The sequence below is a fragment of the Hakea prostrata genome, chromosome 8 (assembly GCF_041222555.1).
Source record: "Hakea prostrata isolate BN-2017 chromosome 8, UWA_Hpros_2, whole genome shotgun sequence".
Lineage (NCBI taxonomy): Eukaryota > Viridiplantae > Streptophyta > Magnoliopsida > Proteales > Proteaceae > Hakea > Hakea prostrata.
The window spans coordinates 49,419,315-49,440,484 of record NC_142607.1 but is presented as its reverse complement, the minus strand read 5'-3'; the positions used below and the strand labels follow the sequence as shown (position 1 = coordinate 49,440,484).

At 36.7% G+C, this 21,170-nt stretch overlaps 1 protein-coding gene and 1 pseudogene across 2 annotated transcripts; both read left to right on the top strand.

Annotated features, from left to right (window-relative positions):
- The first annotated feature begins 4,007 nt into the window (after positions 1-4,007).
- On the top strand, positions 4,008-10,993 carry TBL11 (TRICHOME BIREFRINGENCE-LIKE 11). Its single transcript, XM_089166333.1, has 4 exons — positions 4,008-4,971; positions 5,632-6,021; positions 7,371-7,529; positions 9,710-10,993. The coding sequence occupies exons 1-4, from the start codon at positions 4,529-4,531 to the stop codon at positions 10,080-10,082; spliced, it is 1,365 nt and encodes a 454-aa protein (XP_089022459.1). The 5' UTR covers positions 4,008-4,528; the 3' UTR covers positions 10,083-10,993.
- Positions 10,994-12,871: 1,878 nt separating this feature from the next.
- LOC149008400 (coleoptile phototropism protein 1-like) lies at positions 12,872-20,107 on the top strand (annotated as a pseudogene). The gene is made up of 7 exons (XR_016175285.1): positions 12,872-12,926; positions 13,008-13,012; positions 13,162-13,352; positions 13,449-13,518; positions 14,312-15,454; positions 16,781-18,589; positions 18,738-20,107. The product of XR_016175285.1 is annotated as a coleoptile phototropism protein 1-like (transcript).
- Positions 20,108-21,170: the final 1,063 nt, after the last annotated feature.

Genomic DNA, 21,170 nt, shown 5'->3' with positions numbered 1-21,170 from the left:
AATTTAAGACAAGTATCCAAAAATTGTTTTCTCATAATTGTATATTCTTTCCAAAGTGAATAAGGGTCTTCTGGTCTTCTCCGATATCATAATGATTGTCGATTGATTGATTTCTCGTTTCTATATGGAGCGCGGGAGAAATCTCTCAAACGGCATAAATGGTGGGGTCCATATGTTTGTGCTTTTTTCTCTCAATGAATTGATAGCCGTTTGATTAGAATAGAGACTGATAAATCAGAATCAAATTTTCAACTAATTACCCTTTTACAGCTGTACGTCCGTACGTCTTCCATGATGAAAAACTTCTTGGGAGTTGGAGGCCGCCCATCGCGTGGGCCACGCCGATGGGTGACCCACACATCACTCTTTCACGGTTTCACCGTTTCAACCGTGAGTGCCGTTGCCTCCCCCCACTTCTCTCCACGCACGAGATCATAACCTGTCAATGCTGCCCACGCTCATACGTCTGCATTCTCTTCACACACACAAGGGCCGAAGCAAAACTTAATACCGTCTGTAATCTCATGTATAGTCTCTTCTTTTATTAATATTATCAGCTTCTTCTCCCAAAAAAAGAACAGAGGCATGTGAGTGTAGAAGCATAGGGGGCACAGAGTAGTAAGATTGTAGTAATTTTTTCATTTTTTTGTAAGATTTATGTTAAGCTTTCTAAGGCCCGGTTTGGTTACATGAATCTGATATTTGAAATATTTGGATTCATGAATACGTTAGTTATACCCGTTTGGTTGTGAAAATTCATGGATTCATGAAATCTAGATATTCATATTTTTATACTAAAAACGTGAAATCTAGAGATTTCATCTTTACTATAAAAATGCTAAACATTTTTGTATTCACAAAAATTACAGATGAATCCTAAGATTTCATCCACATTTTCAATCAACCAAATAGTTAATTTTATGAATTATGACTCCATAGATTTGAAATTTATAGATATTTGAAATATCCAGACTCATTTTAATCAAATAGATCCTAAAAAAATTCTCATAAAGGCAGAAAATGATGAATTTACAGTGAAAAGGGTGGTGTAAGCCACCAAAACTTTTTTGCACTTCTAGTTAGGAAATCAGCAAACACGTTATTTTTTTTATATAAGAAAACTAGATAGATTCAAAACTAAGACACAATTTTAGAATTTCAGCAAGTAAAAAACAGTTGGCCGATTAATTTGTAGAGCACTAGCAAGTTGAATAACATCTCTTATGGCCTCTAGTTCAACAGCAACAGCCAACCAACCATTTCCAAACCTTGAGTTTGTAGCGATGAATGTGCATTCAAGGTCCCAGATCAAGCAACCTCGAACACCTAAGAAAGAAGTGCCAAGCAACATCTGTAAACAATCTATAATGAGAAAAAATTACTTGTAAAGCAATATCCTGAGATGACTGAGGTATCTTTGATTGGACTGAAGCTGCACTACCTTGCTGAAACTGGATTTCATCCAAAAGTTTGAAAGCTGTTGCATAGACTTATAAAGAGGAGGGGTAACACCCTTGGAAAGTGCTGAGTTTCTATCTTTCCTGAGCTGTTTTCCTGACCTTGTCAACTTTCTTGTTACATTTTTTGTCTCTAATCATCAAAAGACAAGCAGTGTAGCAGAAAGTATCTATCTTGATCAGGATGTCATGCTTGCCTTTACAGTGATCCAGTCTGGTATGTCTGATCTTCCAAAACCTTCATCTTTTATATGAGATATCCCTTTGCAGACCATATTTCTTGAAGCACCTTCCATAATATCTCCGGATATAGACTAATTTTTTCCCTCCTTTGTCACTCTAGAGCTCTCTATTATCTTTCTGTAGTTTTTTTTATCTGTGTTGTTTGTGTTCAATAAGATATATGAGAGGAGATAAAATGGGCACTAAATAAAGAAATTATCAGTTTGCTACCTCTTGATGAATCTCAAATCTTTTTCACCACCAATTTTGACCAACTCATTTGGCAAGGGTTAATTTTTATACTACTATTTACCTATTCCTTTGAATTATATGTTGTGTCTTAACATTTCTATTGGAATTAATATCATATTTACTGTAAGCTCTTTTTTAAGGTATTGTTGAATATATATACTATGAATATTTTGCTTTATTATTTATTTTCTTGATTGATTCCAGGATCTTTTTGTAACACTACTATATCACTGCTTGAGAAACTTCTTGGGAAATTCTAAAACGTCATGAAGATCAAGGATCTCAAATGTTGATTCAGAGAAAGGTTTTTTTTTTGTTAGTCCGAGGGGGGGGTGTTTTTTTTTTTTTTTTTTTTTTTTTTCCTTCCTACTATATAAATTGAATTTACAGTTTAACTGACAACATAAGTAATTTTTGGTAAATGCTTTTTTAAAATGTGCTGATTCTTTTACATGGAAATTGAAGCCCATTATGTTGTAGACATTAGCTGCAAGAAAATTGGGGATGCTAATCAGTTTCATTTTTTTCCCTCTTTACGATATAAATGAGAATATTAAATGTTCAATTGACAACATTAAGTAATTTTTGGTAGGTTATGCTTTTTTTCTTTACTTGTGCATTGGTTGTATTGTACTTAAGAGCCTAGGTTATGAACAACCTTCTTATGTTACGGAAGAGGAAATAGTGTCGGGTTTAATTTTTTCTTGTACAAGAATGTACTATTGATGCTTAGCAAAAAAAAAAAAGTCTATTATTGATTAAAATATATAATTAGCTCATGAAGTACCATTTTTGAATTATTCTTCGAACTCTTTCTCTCTCCTCTCATAAACTTTCATGACTTTGTTTCACTCTCTCTCTAAAACCACACATATGCATTTGCACATGCAACTTTTAATTAGTATATACATATATGCATAAGAATAATACTTTGAGTTTTAATAAATGTTTTCTTTCATTAAAAAAAAAACCTACAAAATCAACAATACAAAAATAAAAAGAAGCACATGATTTCAAAACTAAAAGACTAAATGCAAACTAAACTAATCATGATAATTATTTACTCTACAAATTATAGATACTTCATTTATAATAAAAATTAAATAAAAAAAACAAAAAAATAGAGAGAGAGGAAAATAAATTGAGAAAAAGAGAGAATACCTAATTTTGGAGAAAATTTATGAATGAATTCCCAATGTTAATGTTGAGGTTTTTTAAGTTTTCCCCAAGCCATGTATGAAGAAAAGAAATAGAATAAATAAGAAGCAAAAATGAGACAATAAGTATTCTACCCAAATAAAAAAAAATGAGACAATAAGTAGAGGAAATTTAGGAATTGAGGATTTAGTTTTTAACTAGAGTTTAAGTGTTTTTCTTTTCTTCTTATATATAGAATTTTAATAGTAATACTTGATAATTATTGATTACTCTTGAGACAAAAAATAATAATAATAATAAATAAATAAAATATAAATTATTGACTACTCTTCACTGTTTTAATCTTTAATTACTATTATCTCCCAAGATCTAAATCTTCTACAATTCTCATCTTTATAATTTCTTGAAATTTATATTTAGGATTATGATACGTGATAGTTAATTATTTAATAGTCAGGTTCATAGTTAAAATCCAACTAAAAATTGAATCAAATGAATTCTTAAAACTTCTCTCAATTTCTTCTATTCTCTTAACTTGTGGCTTAATTTTTTAGAGATTTATTAGATTCAGTTCCGGATTGAGAATATAAATTTGTGGGAAAGAAAATCCTCGGCTATGTTGTACATAGCAATACACAAAGATGCCAAACAATAGGTTGAAATTTATATTTTTATTTTAAATTTAAAAAGTTTAAAATAAACTTGTAAATTTTTACTTTTCCAGCCAATTATTTAGCATTTAGGTGCACTGCTGTGCACAGCCGATGATGTTTTCTCGAATATCTGTGGGCCCAGATACCATTCCTCATCCTTTCAATGTTCACTTGTTACCGTTACCTCTCGGTCCTCACCCCACTTCTCTCCACGCACAAGGACGAAGGACACGAGGCGCACTATACAGCAATGAAACGGCCGAGTATATTCCAAACCCCTTTGGTCTTTTCCCCGTTTTCCTTGGTCATGGTCGCCCAAAGTCACACGGTAACTACCGCACTTCACCATCAGAAATCCAAAACAAACCAGTTTCCAAGGGGAGGAGAGTGTTGCAGAGTTGGGTTCTAATCCATTTTCACAGTTTCTCTTCTTATCTTTTTCAATTCACATCTGGTCATCATCCATTAACTTCACAACTCATTATTCTACTCACCCACCGGTGTTCTTATTTCCCCACTGTTCTACATAAAAGCAAGAAAGAGACAATTGCAGAAATAAAGAAAGGAAGGAATCAACCTCAACTATGAATGCAGACTTGCTTCTTTTACACCCATCTTTTTCTTTTTAAGTTGCATCATCAACTGAAAGGAGAAAGAAAATCATATCAAATCCATTTTCCTTCAACAAGACTGCTGTTTTGCTTCTAGACTACTAAACCTCTTCTCCTTTTTCCTTCCCAGATTATATAATCGGAATCAGTTCCTCAAACAAGCGTTACTCTTCAAATGTTGAAGAACCCCTCTCCCCAAGACCCGCAAACCATGTCTTACTGGGAATCATTGAAGAAGATCAAGCGTCTGAAACCTCAAGAAAACTATTTGGGCATTCTTGGGTTTTTCCTTTTTACAGTCCTTTGCTTTCTTTGTTGCCTTTTCTACTTCGATTATGAGATTGTCGTTCGAGGATTTCGGCATCGTGGACAGTTGCAGAAACGCGTTTGGGGAGGATTTGATGGATCAGCTAAAGTTAAAAGACCTGAATTTCTCGAAACAACTAGTGACCAGTGTGATCTGTTCAATGGAGAATGGGTTTGGGATGAAGGGTACCCACTGTACCAGTCCAAAGACTGCATCTTTCTGGATGAAGGTTTTCGATGTTCTGAAAATGGAAGGCCCGATTCTTTCTACACGAAGTGGCGATGGCAACCCAAAGACTGCAATTTGCCCAGGTTCCTAATTTTCTTCAGCGTTTTGCATTCTATTAAGCGTGCCCACGTTTTTCCTTTTTCTCCTACTTAATTGTTTACTTAAATTTACTGCAAATCTTGTTTTCTGTTTCCCTAAAATAGGAAGTTTTCTTCTTGCGAGAGTTTCCTTTCGCCCCTGGCGAAGGAATAGTTTCAACCTTTCACCCGAGCTTTCGAATCGATAAAGTGGTTTATGATTTTCTCTATTCTTTTTTCTCGTTTGTTGCCTTCTTCTTGACTCATACCGAGTGTTCTTTTGTGCTGTACATGAACTTCCAGAGCTTTTTGACATCGAAAGCAACGTCTACTATAACACCCCATGCTATGTTAATAGCATTTATAATATTTCGGTTGATGAGTTCTTCCGTAATCCCCCTATCCGGGGAAATAAGAAATCATTTTGTTTTCTTCTTGTTTACTCTAGAACTTGAATTGAGTTCTTATTATTTTATTAGTTTAAAACATTTTTCTCCTGGATGTAAATTCCTTCGCTCTGATTTTATTGTGACGTTCTGCAAGTTGATCTTGAAATCCGGCTGGTTTCCCCCTTTTGTTCTGGTGTTTATGTTCCATCTCTGGAACTAATATGATTGGTTTATTTATTTATTTATTTATTTTTATTATAATAAATTTTTGTTGAAGATTTGATGCAAAGAAGATGTTGGAGAAGCTTCGGAACCGACGGCTGGTATTTGTTGGTGATTCGATTGGAAGAAACCAATGGGAATCTCTGCTCTGTATGCTCGCATCAACAGTTCCTGATAAGAATTCAATCTATGAAGTGAATGGCAGTCCCATAACAAAGCATAAAGGATTCTTGGTGTTCAAGTTCAAGGACTATAACTGCACTGTGGAGTATTACAGAGCCCCATTTCTTGTGCTGCAGAGCCGACCTCCAGCTGGAGTTCCAAGTAAGGTAAAGACAACTCTAAAGTTGGATAAAATGGATTGGAACTCTGTACATTGGAGAGATGCGGACATTCTCGTCTTCAATACTGGTCATTGGTGGAACTTTGAGAAGACCATTAGAGGGTACAAATTCTATGGAACTCCTTTTTATTTTTTTAGTTTTTATGAACTGAAACTCTGAAGGTTATTCTCATTTTGTTAGCTTGCACCAGCCTCCATATTATCGTGATTGTTTCCTTTAATTAAGTAGATCAAACTAACATTGAAAAGGAAGTGTAGTACACCATTTTTTGTCCACTTCCTAGTAAATGCTGAGTTCCAGTCATAGGGTATTGGATTAATTGTGATTTTCAAGTTTTCTAAACGCCCCCCTCTTTTCCCCCCTTTTTTTTTTGGGGGGGGGTTGTTTCTGGGGGGGTTGGATTGACTGCATGTTTGCTTTTGGTGTCTTATTTTAAAATGCCCATTGAAGAGAGAATAATTTGGGGCTCTATTATTCTATTTATCTTTTTTGGCCAATATATTCTTCTATTTATCTTCTGAGAAACCTAGTGTTCTAATGTTGATTAAAGAAGTTTGCTGGCATATGGGTATATAAAAGAATGAGATAACTTGATTGGGTTGAATGTAAATCCAACCTTTGTGAGATCTGATACATGCTATAGTATTCATTGTTATGACTTCATGGTTTGGGTTGTTATATTTGCCTTTCAAATCAAATTATCAGTTGATTTATCATGGCTATCCATGTTGTATGGCTAGCTGATTGGTATCCCAGATAAATGGAAATTTTGATCATCTAGAGAAAAAATTTCTGGTTCTAATAGTTAATCTTTAAAGTGATGAATGCACAAAGTTTATGAACTATTTTCTTATAGTAGATCTGGTTCACCATTTGCTAACCCAGGGCTGTGTTTGGATGTCTAGAAAAGAAAAGGAAAAAGTATTTCTATTTGTTGTACAGCAAGAAAAGAAAAGGAAAAATAGGTTTTTAAAGGTTAGCCCATGACTTGGCAATGATTAGGTTCTTATAGCAGAACTATGATTAGGTTAAGGTTAAGGGTAAAGTTGGTAAGAGTTTTGATTGAGACAAAATGTTGCATAGGACATCATTGAAAAGGACTCCTTTACATAGGTTTTCTCTCCAAATTTTTTTTGGATCAGCAATAGAAAATTTATTCAACCCCATTATTCCAATTCAAAACTTAGAATATGTTTCAGACACCAAGAAAAGAAGAAGATCCAAGAAAATAGTACAAAACTTCTACTTTCTTTGTTTTTTGTTTTTTTAGCCCCTAGGCATCCAGACACATCCTGAATGTTTATGTTGGAGACATTCTGAAAGAGTAAAGGCAATAGATGTGCAAAAAGTTTGACTGCAAAGCTAAACCATTACATTTTCATATGTTTGTACTTCAGTATTAATGTGAAATTTTCCATTTGACCCTTATACTCAAATGTTTTTTGGTTAGGGGTTGTTATTTCCAAGAAGGAATGAAGGTAAAGTTTGACATGAATGTGGAAAGTGCATATCGGATGTCGATCAAGACATTGGTTGACTGGATCGGTAGGGAAGTGAACATGAGCAAGACTCAAATATTTTTTCGCACCTTTGCCCCTGTGCATTTCAGGTTTGCCTCAGTAACTTCGTTAACCATCTCAACAATATTTTGATTTCATAGTGCCTTTCATCATTTCTTTATCTGTGGGTGTGTGCACATGCACTAGAAAGAACTGGTATATGTGAGGCCCATAACCATCGGTGAAATGGAAAAGTGAGAACTAGAAAGAACTGGTACTTCATGCTTTTGGACCTTGAAAGTATATAATATAAACATCTAGAAAGAGCATTTTCAATTTGCATGTTTAGAAAGTGCATTTAACTTTAGCAGAAGTCTAGGTCTTTGAGTATTCCATCCACCCTTGCAGAAAAAGGTCTGATTATATGTGCTTAGTAGTCGAATGATGGGGCATGAGATTCTTGGTCTCAATTAGTTAATTCTTGTTTAGCTCTCCAAAACCAGTGAGTCCAGTAAGTTTGCAAGAGATTTTAATGAGCATTAAAACCTGGATTCATGAGTAAACCAAAATTCAGCTAGACAAAGCAATTGTTCACAAAATTCTGGTCAGCCTTAGAAGAGATTCTACTAAGGACTAATAAAACAAGTATATAAATCTCCAAAATTGATTTGGCAGACTGGGGCTCTGGGTTTCTAAAAAACAGGAATTATTGGCGTTAGGGCTTTGGATGGGAATTTGGGCTTGGGTTCAAGTGTGATTGAAATCTGAACAAACATTGATGGTTGATGGATGAAATTAGGTTTGACGGTGTAGTTTTTTAGGCTTTGAATATCCATCTTTTAGTGAATTACTAGGGTTTGAATTGAGCTGTCCTGTGAGGCAGATGCTGCACCGAATTGGACTTTTTCCCCCAGGAATAATGATAGGGTTGGGCCCCTTTGTTCCATGGGTTCTTTTGGTAATGGCCCTCTTCTCTTGGCATGGTCCCGGGTCAGTTATGGTCCAATTTGAATTAGTATTATGTGGGTTAATTTGACTTATGGTGTTTTAAGTCTTCTCTTAGCATGTAACTAGGAATTTGATCTCCATGCATGGGAGGTTAGTCTTATGTGAATTAGCTCTACTTTTTAAATTAAGACTTTGCACTTAGGCTGATTAAAGCCCTCTACAATGGCCCATCATGGAATAATAGAATTGGATGGAGAATTCAAATTTGACAATACGCCAAGCTTGGTTGCCTCTTCTTGGTAAGAGATTGTTTTCTTGTGTTTAAAGTCCAAAATTGCTGATTGTGCTTGGTATTTAAAGTCTCAAGTGTTGGTCTTCCTGGTAGTTAAATCCTAGGAGCATTTTGGTGTGATGGGTGTTTTTAAAATCCTAATTCCTTGGCTGTGCAATCGGCCATTGATTGAGATCTGCCTTCCATGACTGTTGCCATTGGAGGACTGCAACTTGGTGAGGTGATCCTGCTATCCTTTCCTAATTCCAGCCGTCTGGCCTTCACTTTCTGTCCAAGTTACAGCCCCAGATGTCCCTCAGTGAAGCCCACTCTCTCAGGATGGAGGCCTCACCCATCATCCAAATTCTAGATCCAGCACTTCTTGAATTCAAGTAGATCAAGAACCTAGATCTAAAAGAATTTCTCCATCAGATTTGTTTAGTTTGGAGCATCATCCCCATACCCAATACACCATACACCATGATCCAAGTTTCAACTTAATCCAACATCTGGATCCTTGAAAATTTAATTTCTAACTTTTACCAATAACCCTAAAACCCTATGAGTTTCAAGAAATGTATATCTCAGACTATGATAGTTTGAAACAATATTTTGGTTACACGTCCGTCTCACATCATACTCTTCTTGCTGGACCATTCATCCCAAATCTTGTCCCCTGAATTGGTCTTTCTAATGAGGCCCATTTATTTTTCCAAATTTGAGTTGGTTCTTTGACAAGATCTTGGCTATCAGTTCTCAGTCCTATTGAGGCTACATCGTGGGCCAGGGGTTTGAATAAAGTGCTAGCAGGGTTTGAGGCTTGAATTTGATTCGGTCCTGTTCTTTCATGTTTTGAGTACTTGGATGTTTTTGAGTATGCAGTGGGATAGCATTGGTAGCCACAGAAGAACTAATTCTTTCCTGCATGTAGAAAGTAAAAAAGGTTGATTTTATACCACTGTTTTCATGAACTCTGATAGAATTTTAACATGCCTTTTGAGGTATTAAGAATGATAATATGCTTCACAGCTGTCCTTTTGAAGCCTAAAGAATGATAATCTGGTTTTACAGAGGTGGCGATTGGAGGTCTGGTGGGAGCTGTCACTTGGAGACGCTGCCAGAACTGGGTTCCTCACGGGTCTTGTCCCAATCATGGCCCCGGTTCACAATAGCCAGTGACGTTTTGAAGGCACACTCAGACAAGTCACTGGTATTAGATGTAATGAATGTGACTTACATGAGTTCACAGAGGAAAGATGGTCATTCATCCTTATATTATCTAGGGCCTAAGATTGGGCCTGCCTCCATCCACAGGCAGGATTGCAGCCATTGGTGCCTCCCCGGTGTCCCTGATGTATGGAACGAGCTTTTGTATGCGCTATTCCTGAAGCGGGAGGTTGCTCACACTCAGAATAGTACAGTAGCTCAGGCACATGATACATGAAGAAGCTCCGTTATAGGTGGCAGGACTGCTATGGGTCGGAATGATGGCCGGCTAGGGTTAATTTTCAAGTTAACGGCTAAAGTGAATTGGACATTGTTGTGACACAAGATTCTGCAAAGGGCCAAGTTCTTAGAACTTTCTGTCAAAGTAGATAGATATGCGGTGGAGTTGCACCAATTCTTTGGAACCTGTTGAAGGTGGTTTTTGCTTCAAACCAAAAGAAGCCCATTTTCTGGGGTAGGTACACTGATACACCATTTTTGCCATAATACAATAACAGATGTATAGAAAAAGTATGGTCATTGCGACCCAGTCATCTAGCTCAATTTCTCAGAGAAACTGTAACTAATTTAAATCCTACTGTTTACCATTGTAATCTGTAAAGAAAGGATGTGCGATTTTCGCCTTGTTGATTGTAGAGAAAGCTTGCACCCTTTATCTTTCATGGACAAAAAAGTCTTTTTTGGGGTGGGTGAAACGAAAAGAGCCTCTGATTACAGAGAAAGCCTGCACACTTTTATCTTCTAGTATTTTTGGAGTGCTGATCACCTCCCAGTTGGAGTACACATATTGTGTGGGTGACTCATTAAGATCTGATACTGTGCTGATGTCTGTGAGATTGTATTTAGTGTGATCATCAGGGATATATTGATAATTTTCATTGGCAGTAGCTCTTTTATGATACTAGAAATGGTCTTCAAATACTTTGTTTCAGTTCAGACTTTATTTTTCAACGATCCAAATCGAAATCTCGACCAACATATCGTTCCAACGGTCGATTTTTTCTTCTCACTGAACAGTTCAACGCCATGAACTGAAGCAATTCCGCTTTGTTTGGGTATGAAACTTGTGGCAGCGGAAGAGAATTTAAGAGATGACAGAGGGGTTTGTCATAAACCCTAGTGAGGCATTCAAAATTGTCATTGTTGTTGAAGTCGGGTCAACACTCAACAGATGCTTTCTTTTTTGTCGAACCAAAACAAAAGCCTTCTGAGTTCCAGCAAAAGCTGCCAAGGTTTCCTTGCTGGCTGATCATGTTGGGCCTCTGGTCTATGGTTCTGTAATGGTTTTGACTTTTGGTTGAGATTTGCAATGTTGCAGTCTACCTAGCCACAAGACTCGCAAGTACCCATCTGCCAACCTAGTCTTAAATGCAAAATTTTTGAAATGATGGTGAGTTATGAATTTATGATCCGTAATTAGTAATTTGTAGTTCTACCGAAAAAACAAAAAAGAAATTTGTAATTTGTAATCGTCCGGCATTACCGTTTGTCTGCCACTTTGCATAAATCCGAAATCTGTGATCGAGAAACATTTACGGGACCCTATTTTCTCGCATCCCATTAAAATTAATAAAGATGGTTTGGCATTTTCATGGGCATTGAGGCTTAATTATGCATTACGGTGCACGAATCTTCCTTAAAACAATGAAGATGAAAAGAACCCATTTGCAGAGCAAGAAAAATGATTCTAATAATCAAGACCTTTGTCATCTTTTAATCATGAAATGGCCCCAGAAAAAATCGATGACCGATGATGCTTCAAAATTAATCTTTATTGGGAAGTGTAATGGTGACCCAGTGCTTTAATCCCACTTCCTTGTGCCCCTGAAAGTCAAAAAGAGCACGTGAATTGGTATTTTGGACGGCGGTGTACATTGGGTCATGCATGTGTTATATCAATCTTTGCTTAGACCACTGAACCAATCTGAACGGTTCGGTTAGGGACAATCAATTTCGGTTCAAATAAAAAAACCAACTTGCTACTTTTTGGAGCCCATTTTTTGCGAGGATGGCTTCGTCTATGGAATTTCCCTCATGAATTGTCACGTGGTGCTTTCAACATACCAACGTAAGCGTTCAGTGAACTTCTCGATTGTCACTTTTCGACAAGAGTGGCTAGTCGATGGAAGACCGATCTTATATGTTTGCACATGTGTTAAAGCATTAAATTCAACATTAAATGTTTCGTGCCTATACATTAAAAGCTCTATTTTTGTTAAGGGATGTACCAATTTACCTATATCCTTTTGGGTATTGCTTTCTTATGGTTTGTCTGGAGTTCAAGAGTGAACATGTCACATCCGAAACTCACGTTGGTTAGAATCATTGACAGACTTAGGAGAGGTGTATTGGGCCTTTAGCTTCTCTCGCAAGATTGGTGTCATCCCCAATCTGAACCCTAGATTAGAATTGGAAGAATCCAATGGTGGGAGTTCGACTTTTCCAAGAAAGACATTCTATTTGCCTATAGGAGTAAACTTTTACTTTCTGAAAAGGTAAGCCAAGTAAGCGTGGCATTTAATCTTCCAATTACCTAAAAGCGCTCATACTCTTTGGGCATTCACTCTTCTCTATGAGGATTTGTGGTATTCTGAATCTGACTTTACCATGGAGGTGGCTTTCCACTTCTAGAGTTGGACCACTCTCACAGTTTTTCTTATCCATATATCCATGGTTCGGGACATCTTCAGACCAAATTGGGTTAGCAGATTTTGGAGCGAGAGCATGTCACTTTCATTGATGAGTTATGATGACCGATGATGATTTTGCCTCTCTAGTGTCTGTAGAGTTGCATTCCTTTCAGAGTTCGTCTTTTTCTTCTATATCCTTTTGCAGAGGCTTTCTCTAATTATTCCCGCTGCAATTAATTCTTTATTCTTCAACAGCTAACTCTTATAATTGAGGCATAGGCGTGGCCTGATTTGAGCCACCGCCTTAGACATATACAATCTCCTCCACTTGGGTGTAACCAACTTAACTAACTCTGCTCTCTACCTTTCTTAAAGTATGATGCTCACCATTTGTGCTGAAGGTGACGAATGGTCATACCCCTACCATACAGGTAATCTAGTCCATCTAAACCAGAAATCATTTACAATTGGGCTATCATTTGAGACTGTATACCTAAATTTTTTTTTCTCAGATCAGGTGAGATTAATCGACCAGTAGTGAGAAGAGAAATTAAAATTCCTTCTTTAGAAGAAGTCTTTGAGGAATGTTGGGTTCCTGTTAAATGCAAGAGAAAAGCAAGGAAGAGACGTAAAGAGATTGCATTTTTCTTTTAGGCAGATGCTTAGGGAAGAAAGGGTAGTTCTGTTTATGTTCTTACTGCTCATTATATGGCTTCAATCGGAAAGGCAAACTGCAAGCAAGAAAGTCGCAGCAGTACTCAATCAGTATCTCGCTGGAAGCAAAACCACTGCATCATTCTCCCAGCCAAGGTGTTGGGTATGACCGCAGAAGCTTTGGAAAGAAGAAACAAGCAGTGGTGAGTTCTCTCCCTCTCCCTCTCCCTCTTCTATCCTTCTTAATGATCTAGTAGTGTTTATCATCTGTGCTTAGCAATGGTATCATTTATGTGCAGGTTCATTAATAGTGACATAAAGAGCGACTTAACCATTCGAGTTGGAGAAGGTATCTTTCACTTGCACAAGGTACACTAAATTTTGTTTATGAAGATAAATTCTCATTCAGTCTTAAGTTGGCTAATGCGTTGGTTACATAATAATCATTAAAATGCTTAATAGCCTCTTGCAATACAAGGTTTAAAGCTTCAAAACCTTCTGAATCAGGTCTCAAATCTATATTTTATGGTAACGTATAGAGAACCAAATTCTGAAACTGCTATATTTGGTATCTGTTACTAAGCTTTTGTCTTGAAACCTTGACATGTCCTCGATTACGAATCTTGTCCTGAAACTTTCAGTGGATTGTAAAGGTGACCCTGAAATATATTGCTAATGATCAAATTGTATTATCTTGTCGTCAAACTCTACCTATTGGAATTACAGCTATTTGGATTCCCCAGACCATGCTGAATTAGTCCTCTGTGAAAACAATACATGGGAGTAGCTCTGCAAGACAGCAAGCAAGGTTTACCCCCTTGATGGGTAAGAATGCAAACCTCATTAACCACTACAAAGGAAAAGAGGAAAAAACATTACTTTAAGGGAGTATACACCAAGCTCTGCCACCTTCTTTAACAAACTATTGTTATTATGCATAAAAGTTTAGAAGGGAAAAGATTGATTGAAAATATGCTTCATTTGGCCTAACACTAATAGCAGTTATGTCATTCATGTGGCCTGGCGCTATTAACAGGAATTTCATTACAAGCAACAAATACTTACAGGGAGATTTTCTTTCTTTTTTTCCTGTATGGTTGCTGATTAATCTAATAACTATTTGCTTGCAATAAATCACATTTCGTTGTGTTTCTTTGCTTAGCTCCCCATGGTTGCAAAAAGTTTATATTTGAATAGGTTGGTGTTGGGAAGCAGTTATTCTAACTCTGTCCCACACATCCAACTGGATGACCTTCCTGGTGGCTACCAGTCATTTAAGCTAGTAGTCAAATTCTGTCATGGGTTGGCAGTCGACCTCACAGCCACTAATGTTGCTCCTCTGTACTGTGCTGCACATTTTCTGGAAATGAGCAAAGAACTTGAACAAGGACATCTCATTCAAAAACTGAAGCCTTCTTGAGTTTTGTGATATTTTCATCATGGAAAGATACAATTCAGATCTTGAAAAGCTGTGAGTCCCTCTCTTCATGGGCTGACAAGTTGCAGATTGTGAGGCACTGTGCATAATCTATTGCTTGGAAGGCCTGTACAAATGCCCAGGCAGCCAGTTGGGGCGATGATGAAGTTCAGCTCTTAAATATTCTGGTTGATAACATGAAGGACTCCATCAATAATAACAAGGGGGGTAGTGGTGGGCAATCAGTAGCAGAGAATTGGTGGATTGAAGATGTCTCACTTCTTGTAATTGATCATTTCAATATAGTGATTGAAGATATTAAGAGGAGAGGAATGGAACCAGGTTTAATTGGAGATTGCATTATTTGTTGGGCAGCAAAATGGATTTCTCAAGTAGAAGTATACTGCCCTATAGATATGGAACAAAGAGTTAAAATTGAAATCTTTCACTTAATGAATCACGCCTTTTTCAATAGAGTACTTCCTACAGAGGAAAATTCAGTTTCTTTCAATTTTCTACTTCACCTTCTAACGGTGAGTTTGATGATAAAAATTGATCCGGCATTGTTGTCACGATTAGAAAGAAGAGCAGCTAAAATGTTGGAGAATTGTTCTGCTGTAGACCTCATGGTGAGGAACTATGGTGATGCTGCCACTGTTTATGATGTGGACTTAGTAACTAGGGTAGTCGAAGCTATATTGATTTTACATCAAGAAATACAACATCAAGAATAGTTTTATGGCCGACATGGTGGATGACTACCTAGCAATAGCTGCCCAGGACAGGAATCTTTCTGTGAAGAACTTTCAATTACTTGCAGAAGCATTGCCAGAAGATGCCAGATGCTGCAACAACTAGCTCTACAGAGCAATAGATGCATTCCGTAAGGTATGGACTCATTTGAATTGTATTAGTTAAAGAATAAATAGCAGATAATAGTACAAAATTTTTAAACATATTAAAAGAGGTTTTAGAGGATTCAGAGCCTTAAGGTGAGTATCCCTCCAATTTTTGTGTCCATTTGCTTTGGATTCCTTCTTCATGCTAGGGCCGCAGACTGAAAAGGCAATGGCTGCTGTATTATTGGTGAAGCCCAATTTCACTAAACCAGAATGCTCCAGAGCAGCTGCAGGATATAGACATGTCCTGAAGGCAAAAATAAGGTGATTATCACCACCAGAGGCTGTGAGTTGCTTAGATCTCGAAAGATCTTCGAGATGGCATATTGTGGAACCTACCCTACTGTCAGGATGCGGTCAGGGGTGTTTTAGACAGGTCGCTTTGGTCATTTCTGGATTTAGGGTTTTGTCTATTTTGTTATAAATAGATGTCATCTCATTTTGAAGGGTAGAACGAATTTGTATCCCTGCATCTTCTTCATAGTGAAAACCAGCATCACAGCTTGGCCTGGGACATAGATTTTGGGTGAACTGCTAAAATCTTAGTTTTCTTCTGTCTTGGTTTTTCCCATGTTGATTTGATAACACCCTGAGCTTGGCTTGAGCTCTTATGATGGTTAGCAGCCCAATTTATCTTCAGACAAAATGGGCAGACCTAGCTTAACTCGATGATTATGGTAACTCCATGAGCTGGGCATGCTTGAGCCTTACAAACACCAGTTTGTGGCATGGTATAGTCTCTTACAGGCTGACTCATGCTTTCTCGGCAAAATTTTGGTTCCAAAAAATATAACTACTGCATGTAGAAACGGCAAAAGCCGCAAAGCTTCATTGTCAAGTGGCTTGATGACATTTTGTGACAGTAAATGAATGAGCAGAGTCACAAGGCATAATGCATCTGGATAACAGAAAAAATGCGTGCACCCTCCCTTAGTGTCAATAATGCAGTGGAAACTGCTGATGCTTAAAAGTGGAAATAATTTCAGGACAGTGTCTCCATTTTTCATCAAATTTCATCAACGGAACAATCATAAAATTTCTTTCAGGAAATAATCATGCCATAGATTGTCCTGAATGTATGAGTTACTTGACATTAGGAAATGAACTTACATAGCTAAATGTTGTACGATTGGATCAGCCTGAGCTAATGGCTCAGATCCTCTACTGGAAGTAAGAAGTCTTCACATATGTTGACCAGTTATGGCCCAAAAGAGTGGGCTTCTGTTTTGAGTGTTCATCTAGTTTTACTTGCATTGTATTTTGTTTCCACTCTTTAATTTCCAATTCATGTTATGTTTATCCCCACAATTTACAGGCACATCCGAGGCTGACAGAAGAACAAAGACTTACTGTATGTAAATGTATGGAATACCATAACCATAAGCTTTAGCTAGAAGCTCGTAAGCACATAATGAAGAATGATCAGTTGCCCATGAATATCGTTATTCGGTTCATCCTTTTAGAACAGGTGAATACAGCAAGATTGTTGATTGCTGATGGATCAGGCTACCAAAGATCCAAGGCTCAGGTATATATCAGACTGCCCAATGGCCTAGGAAAGATTGGATTCAAGACTCAAAAGGAGCTTCAAACAATTAGGGAAGAGTTTGAAAGGTTGAAACTGCAACTTAGTGAACTGCACTTGTGTAGAGTAGTGCTCCAAAGACAGGTGAAGAAGACATTTAGATAAAATTTGTCAGAGAAGTTGGGACTGTCTGGTTTGGAGTCAGCAAAAATTTCTTCCTACTGAAAGCAAATGTAACCTTTGAAATTTTTAGTTTGAGCTAGAGATAGCTAGCTTATGTCCTAACTTGGGTTTCTGTAGTCATCATTCCAAAGGTGGAAAAGGAAATCCTCCTGGAAAAGAAGCAACAGACAGGACGGCTGATCGCATCCCTCTTTCATGTGATCACTAATTTCCCTCTCCAAGAAGTAAGGAAAACATAGAAAGAAAAACTGGGTAGGATAGAATCTACTGTGAAAGAGGACTTTTCAGTAGCCAATGGCCGTTAAAATGCATACATCATTATGTGAAGCAAATGGGTTTTAGGCCATTAGGGTCCCTCAGCCAGCAAGCAAATTGTATTGTGGACCACATGACACCCATATTACTACCTACTTTCTCTACAAGGAAACTAAAAGCAGAGGAGACAAAGTTTAAGCTGGTGAAGTGTAAAGTAGAAAGAGCAAAGCAATACTTTTACCAGTCACCACAGCTGTTATAGTGTAGAACCCTAACCATGTCAGTAATACTTCCATTTTTAATGGATCTATTCCACTAAAAGACTTACCTGATTCTGACCCACTTCAGATCTTGATCTGGTCCAGTTTGAAGCACCAAATCCAGATCCATATCCAATCAAGATGACCAAACACAGCAACTCATAACTAGAAAGAATGTAAACTTGAGATGTATATTCATTATTGCGTGCTAGCTTAGGTAACATAAGAAAGAAGTTTGAAATGACGTGGAAGAAAACACGCCATGTTCATTGTATCTGAAGATTTCAGATCAATAGTAGAGAATCAAAAGGAAAAGAGAAAATGAGAAAAAGTGAGAGGAGAGGAGAGCAGGAGTCAGATCTGATTCATTCACAGCCAAGTGTTTTAGGGATGTGAAGCCTACCTATTCTGGATTAGATATGTAGTCTTGGACATTTGCATTGCCGGCAGCCCCTCATCTCCTTCCCAACTGGATAATATCATAATACACTTCACACGATTTTTAGAGGGTTATTTTAAACAGTTTGGGGGAACTGCCACTACTACCCCACTAACCCACACGTCCCAAGTTTCAACCCATTTGCAGATCTGCTCTATCTACTCTACCGATCTCTCCTTAGCTTTCCTTATTAAACCTCATTGATCTCTGTTGAAGAAAAACAGAAGATAAAAATTTGCAGGGCTGAAGCTAGAAGTGGAGGAGAAACAGAGTGACTCCATCCCAGAACCTTCTTTTTCTCTCTTTTTTGTATGATTTTCTACCTCTCAGGGAGACCTGGAAGTGGACATGGAATTGGAAGACGATCAATTCTTTGCGGAACTGAGCAAGCAAATAGCACTCCTTATCATGGACGACGATGAACAGGATGTAAAAACACCTTGTGTCTCTGTTACTTCACAGGTTCACACTAAACTCCAGTTCCCTCAATATCAATTGCTCAAAATGCTTAGAAACCCATAAATTGTTGTGTGGGCTGCGAAAGTTTCTTCTTTCTATACTTTCTTTCTGTTTTAAGAAATTGTGTTGATATCTTCAAGCTTTCTCTCAGGCCTCCCATCCCACTTTGTGTGCATCTTTCTTATCCGAACCAACATGTGGAAGGGAAAGCAAGGGAACTGGAGTTTTCATTCCCAAGTCATCTTTACCCAGAAAGAAGAACAAGCAGGGAAAACATACTTCACTCAACTCCAAGACCTGCAAACATCCTGATGGGCCAAAGACAGCTTCTCATACAACCTGTAGGAATGATCCATCTGGTAATTCTTTTAGTTCCAAGCAAAGGTGAAGAACAGGGAATGAATCCAAGAAGTTTTAAGCTTAGATAATTCCTACTAATTACAGTTTTTGTTATAATGGGCTAAGATCTTGTTCTCCTCTTTGTATGTATAGATTTGAAATTACTAGTATTTTTTTTTTTTTGGGTAAGGATTTGAAATTACTAGTTAGTTACTGATTTGGGGAAAGTTGAATACCTACTCTTATGAACTATGTATAGGTGTGATTGAGATTAATAACAGACATGTATTTCTGGACCTAATGAATAAATTTAATGAAGAGTTCCTTAATGAATTTAAAATTCTTTGGATCTCAATATCTATACTTTGCTTTGAAGACATCACGTTTCTTTTTGGTGGGATAGGTGGCATTGGTTGTTCCAATCGTATGATTTTCCTTTTCTATTTGAATAATCTCCCAAGCTTTAGTGCTAATTGCACATCATCTTTGGCATGCAAGAATTAATTAACAGTGATGATTTCAGATCCTTTTTGGTTGAATGTACATGGATTTCAGGAACTAATCCTGCATAAAGGAATAAAATTACAGGGCAGCAAGAGTAAATGTTACGCAAGTCTGTTAATTTCTTCATATTTGAGTCTTTTTGAGAGAATTTGCCGCCAAACTACTTAACCACTTCACTATCTCTAGTCTTAGTACTAATGTCTAGATGTTAAATTTAGCGGTCAGGGTTGCTTTGGTTTTGGTAGTAAATTAAGTATCCTTTCTTTTAAGCACCATATTATTACTTCTTGAATATATTGTTTAAGCCTGATCTTCGATAATTTTTCATCGCTATACCTCAAGAATAGTTTGGATCTTCTACCCGGGAGAGGCCAGTGCTTCTTTTATATATTTTCACTACACATTAGAGAATCCAACTGGGGTTCATTGGTGATCTCACTTCTAATTCATTTTATCTGCAATCAGTCTCTAATTGTATGCTAAATTGGTAATAAAAAATTGGGATAATTATTGTTGATCCCTTGTACTTTGATTTTATTACTACTTTATCCCTTCTACTTTTTAAGATTGCTAATCCAACCTTTAACTTTGTCAAAAATTACTAATGCCCCCTTCCGTTAAGCTTAGTTTATTGATGATGTGGCATCTATATATTTTTTCAAAAACACAAAAATAACCCTACAATTATCTATTTACTTATTTACTCTTTTGCAAGTTATAATACTATCCTTAATTAACTATGGAGAAAAATTAACTTTAAATTAATTTTTCTTTTATAAAAAGAGACAACGGAATAATGAAAAGACTTGATTTTTCTTCTCTAAAAAGAATTCGCCGAATAAAGGAAATATGTGATTAAATAAAACTTAAAATAGAAACTAAAATATTAGGAAATATCAAATGTAATTCAAAGTTAAAATTGAAAATCTCCGAATACATGCTAACCATTGTACAAAGTGTGTGGTCCCACCAAAGCCAAAATTTATTGTAAAATATAAGATTTTAAGGATATAATATTGATATTCAAGATAGTTTCTAAAAATGAGAGTAATATCATATTTTTTTAATTTATTAATTTTAATGAAGGGCAAAATAGACATTACATATTTGATGTTAACAACCACTTAACACCGTTAGAAGTGAGGGGGGCAACAGTAATTTCATAAAGAAAGAGGTTTGATTAATAATAAAACCAAAGTACAAGGGGGCAATAGTAATTATTCCAAAAAATTCTTTCAATGGTGCAAAATAAACTTTCTTGAGATTACATAAATTCCCTTGAGAATTTGCAAAAGGTCCTCAACTTCTACTACTATAAAGATCATAATTGAATGGTTGGTATTTCTTATGCAGCTTTAGCCCCCAATAAAAAGAGTAATTCTAATGCCTTGATTTCCTAGAACCCATTCCTGCCACAAAGAGCAAAATATCCACCTTATTTTTGTTTTTTGGTACACCAAATATTCACCTTCTTATGAAATGAAAAATGCCACTTTCGCTAAATGCTCTAACAGTTATTCTCATTGGTCCACATGCTGCCGCAAGGTCCACTAAGAAAAAAATAATCCACAACTCTTTATAGATATTTTTGGGTCTATTCTATAATCCTTTCTCTTTTTTGGTGGAAATTTTCACTTAGACCCTTAAAGTTAGGTCTAAGTGATTTTAGTCCAAAGAAAATGACGTTTATACTTGCCTTTCTTTGTGGCCAGTTAAATTCATACCATCATTTTTTGATTAA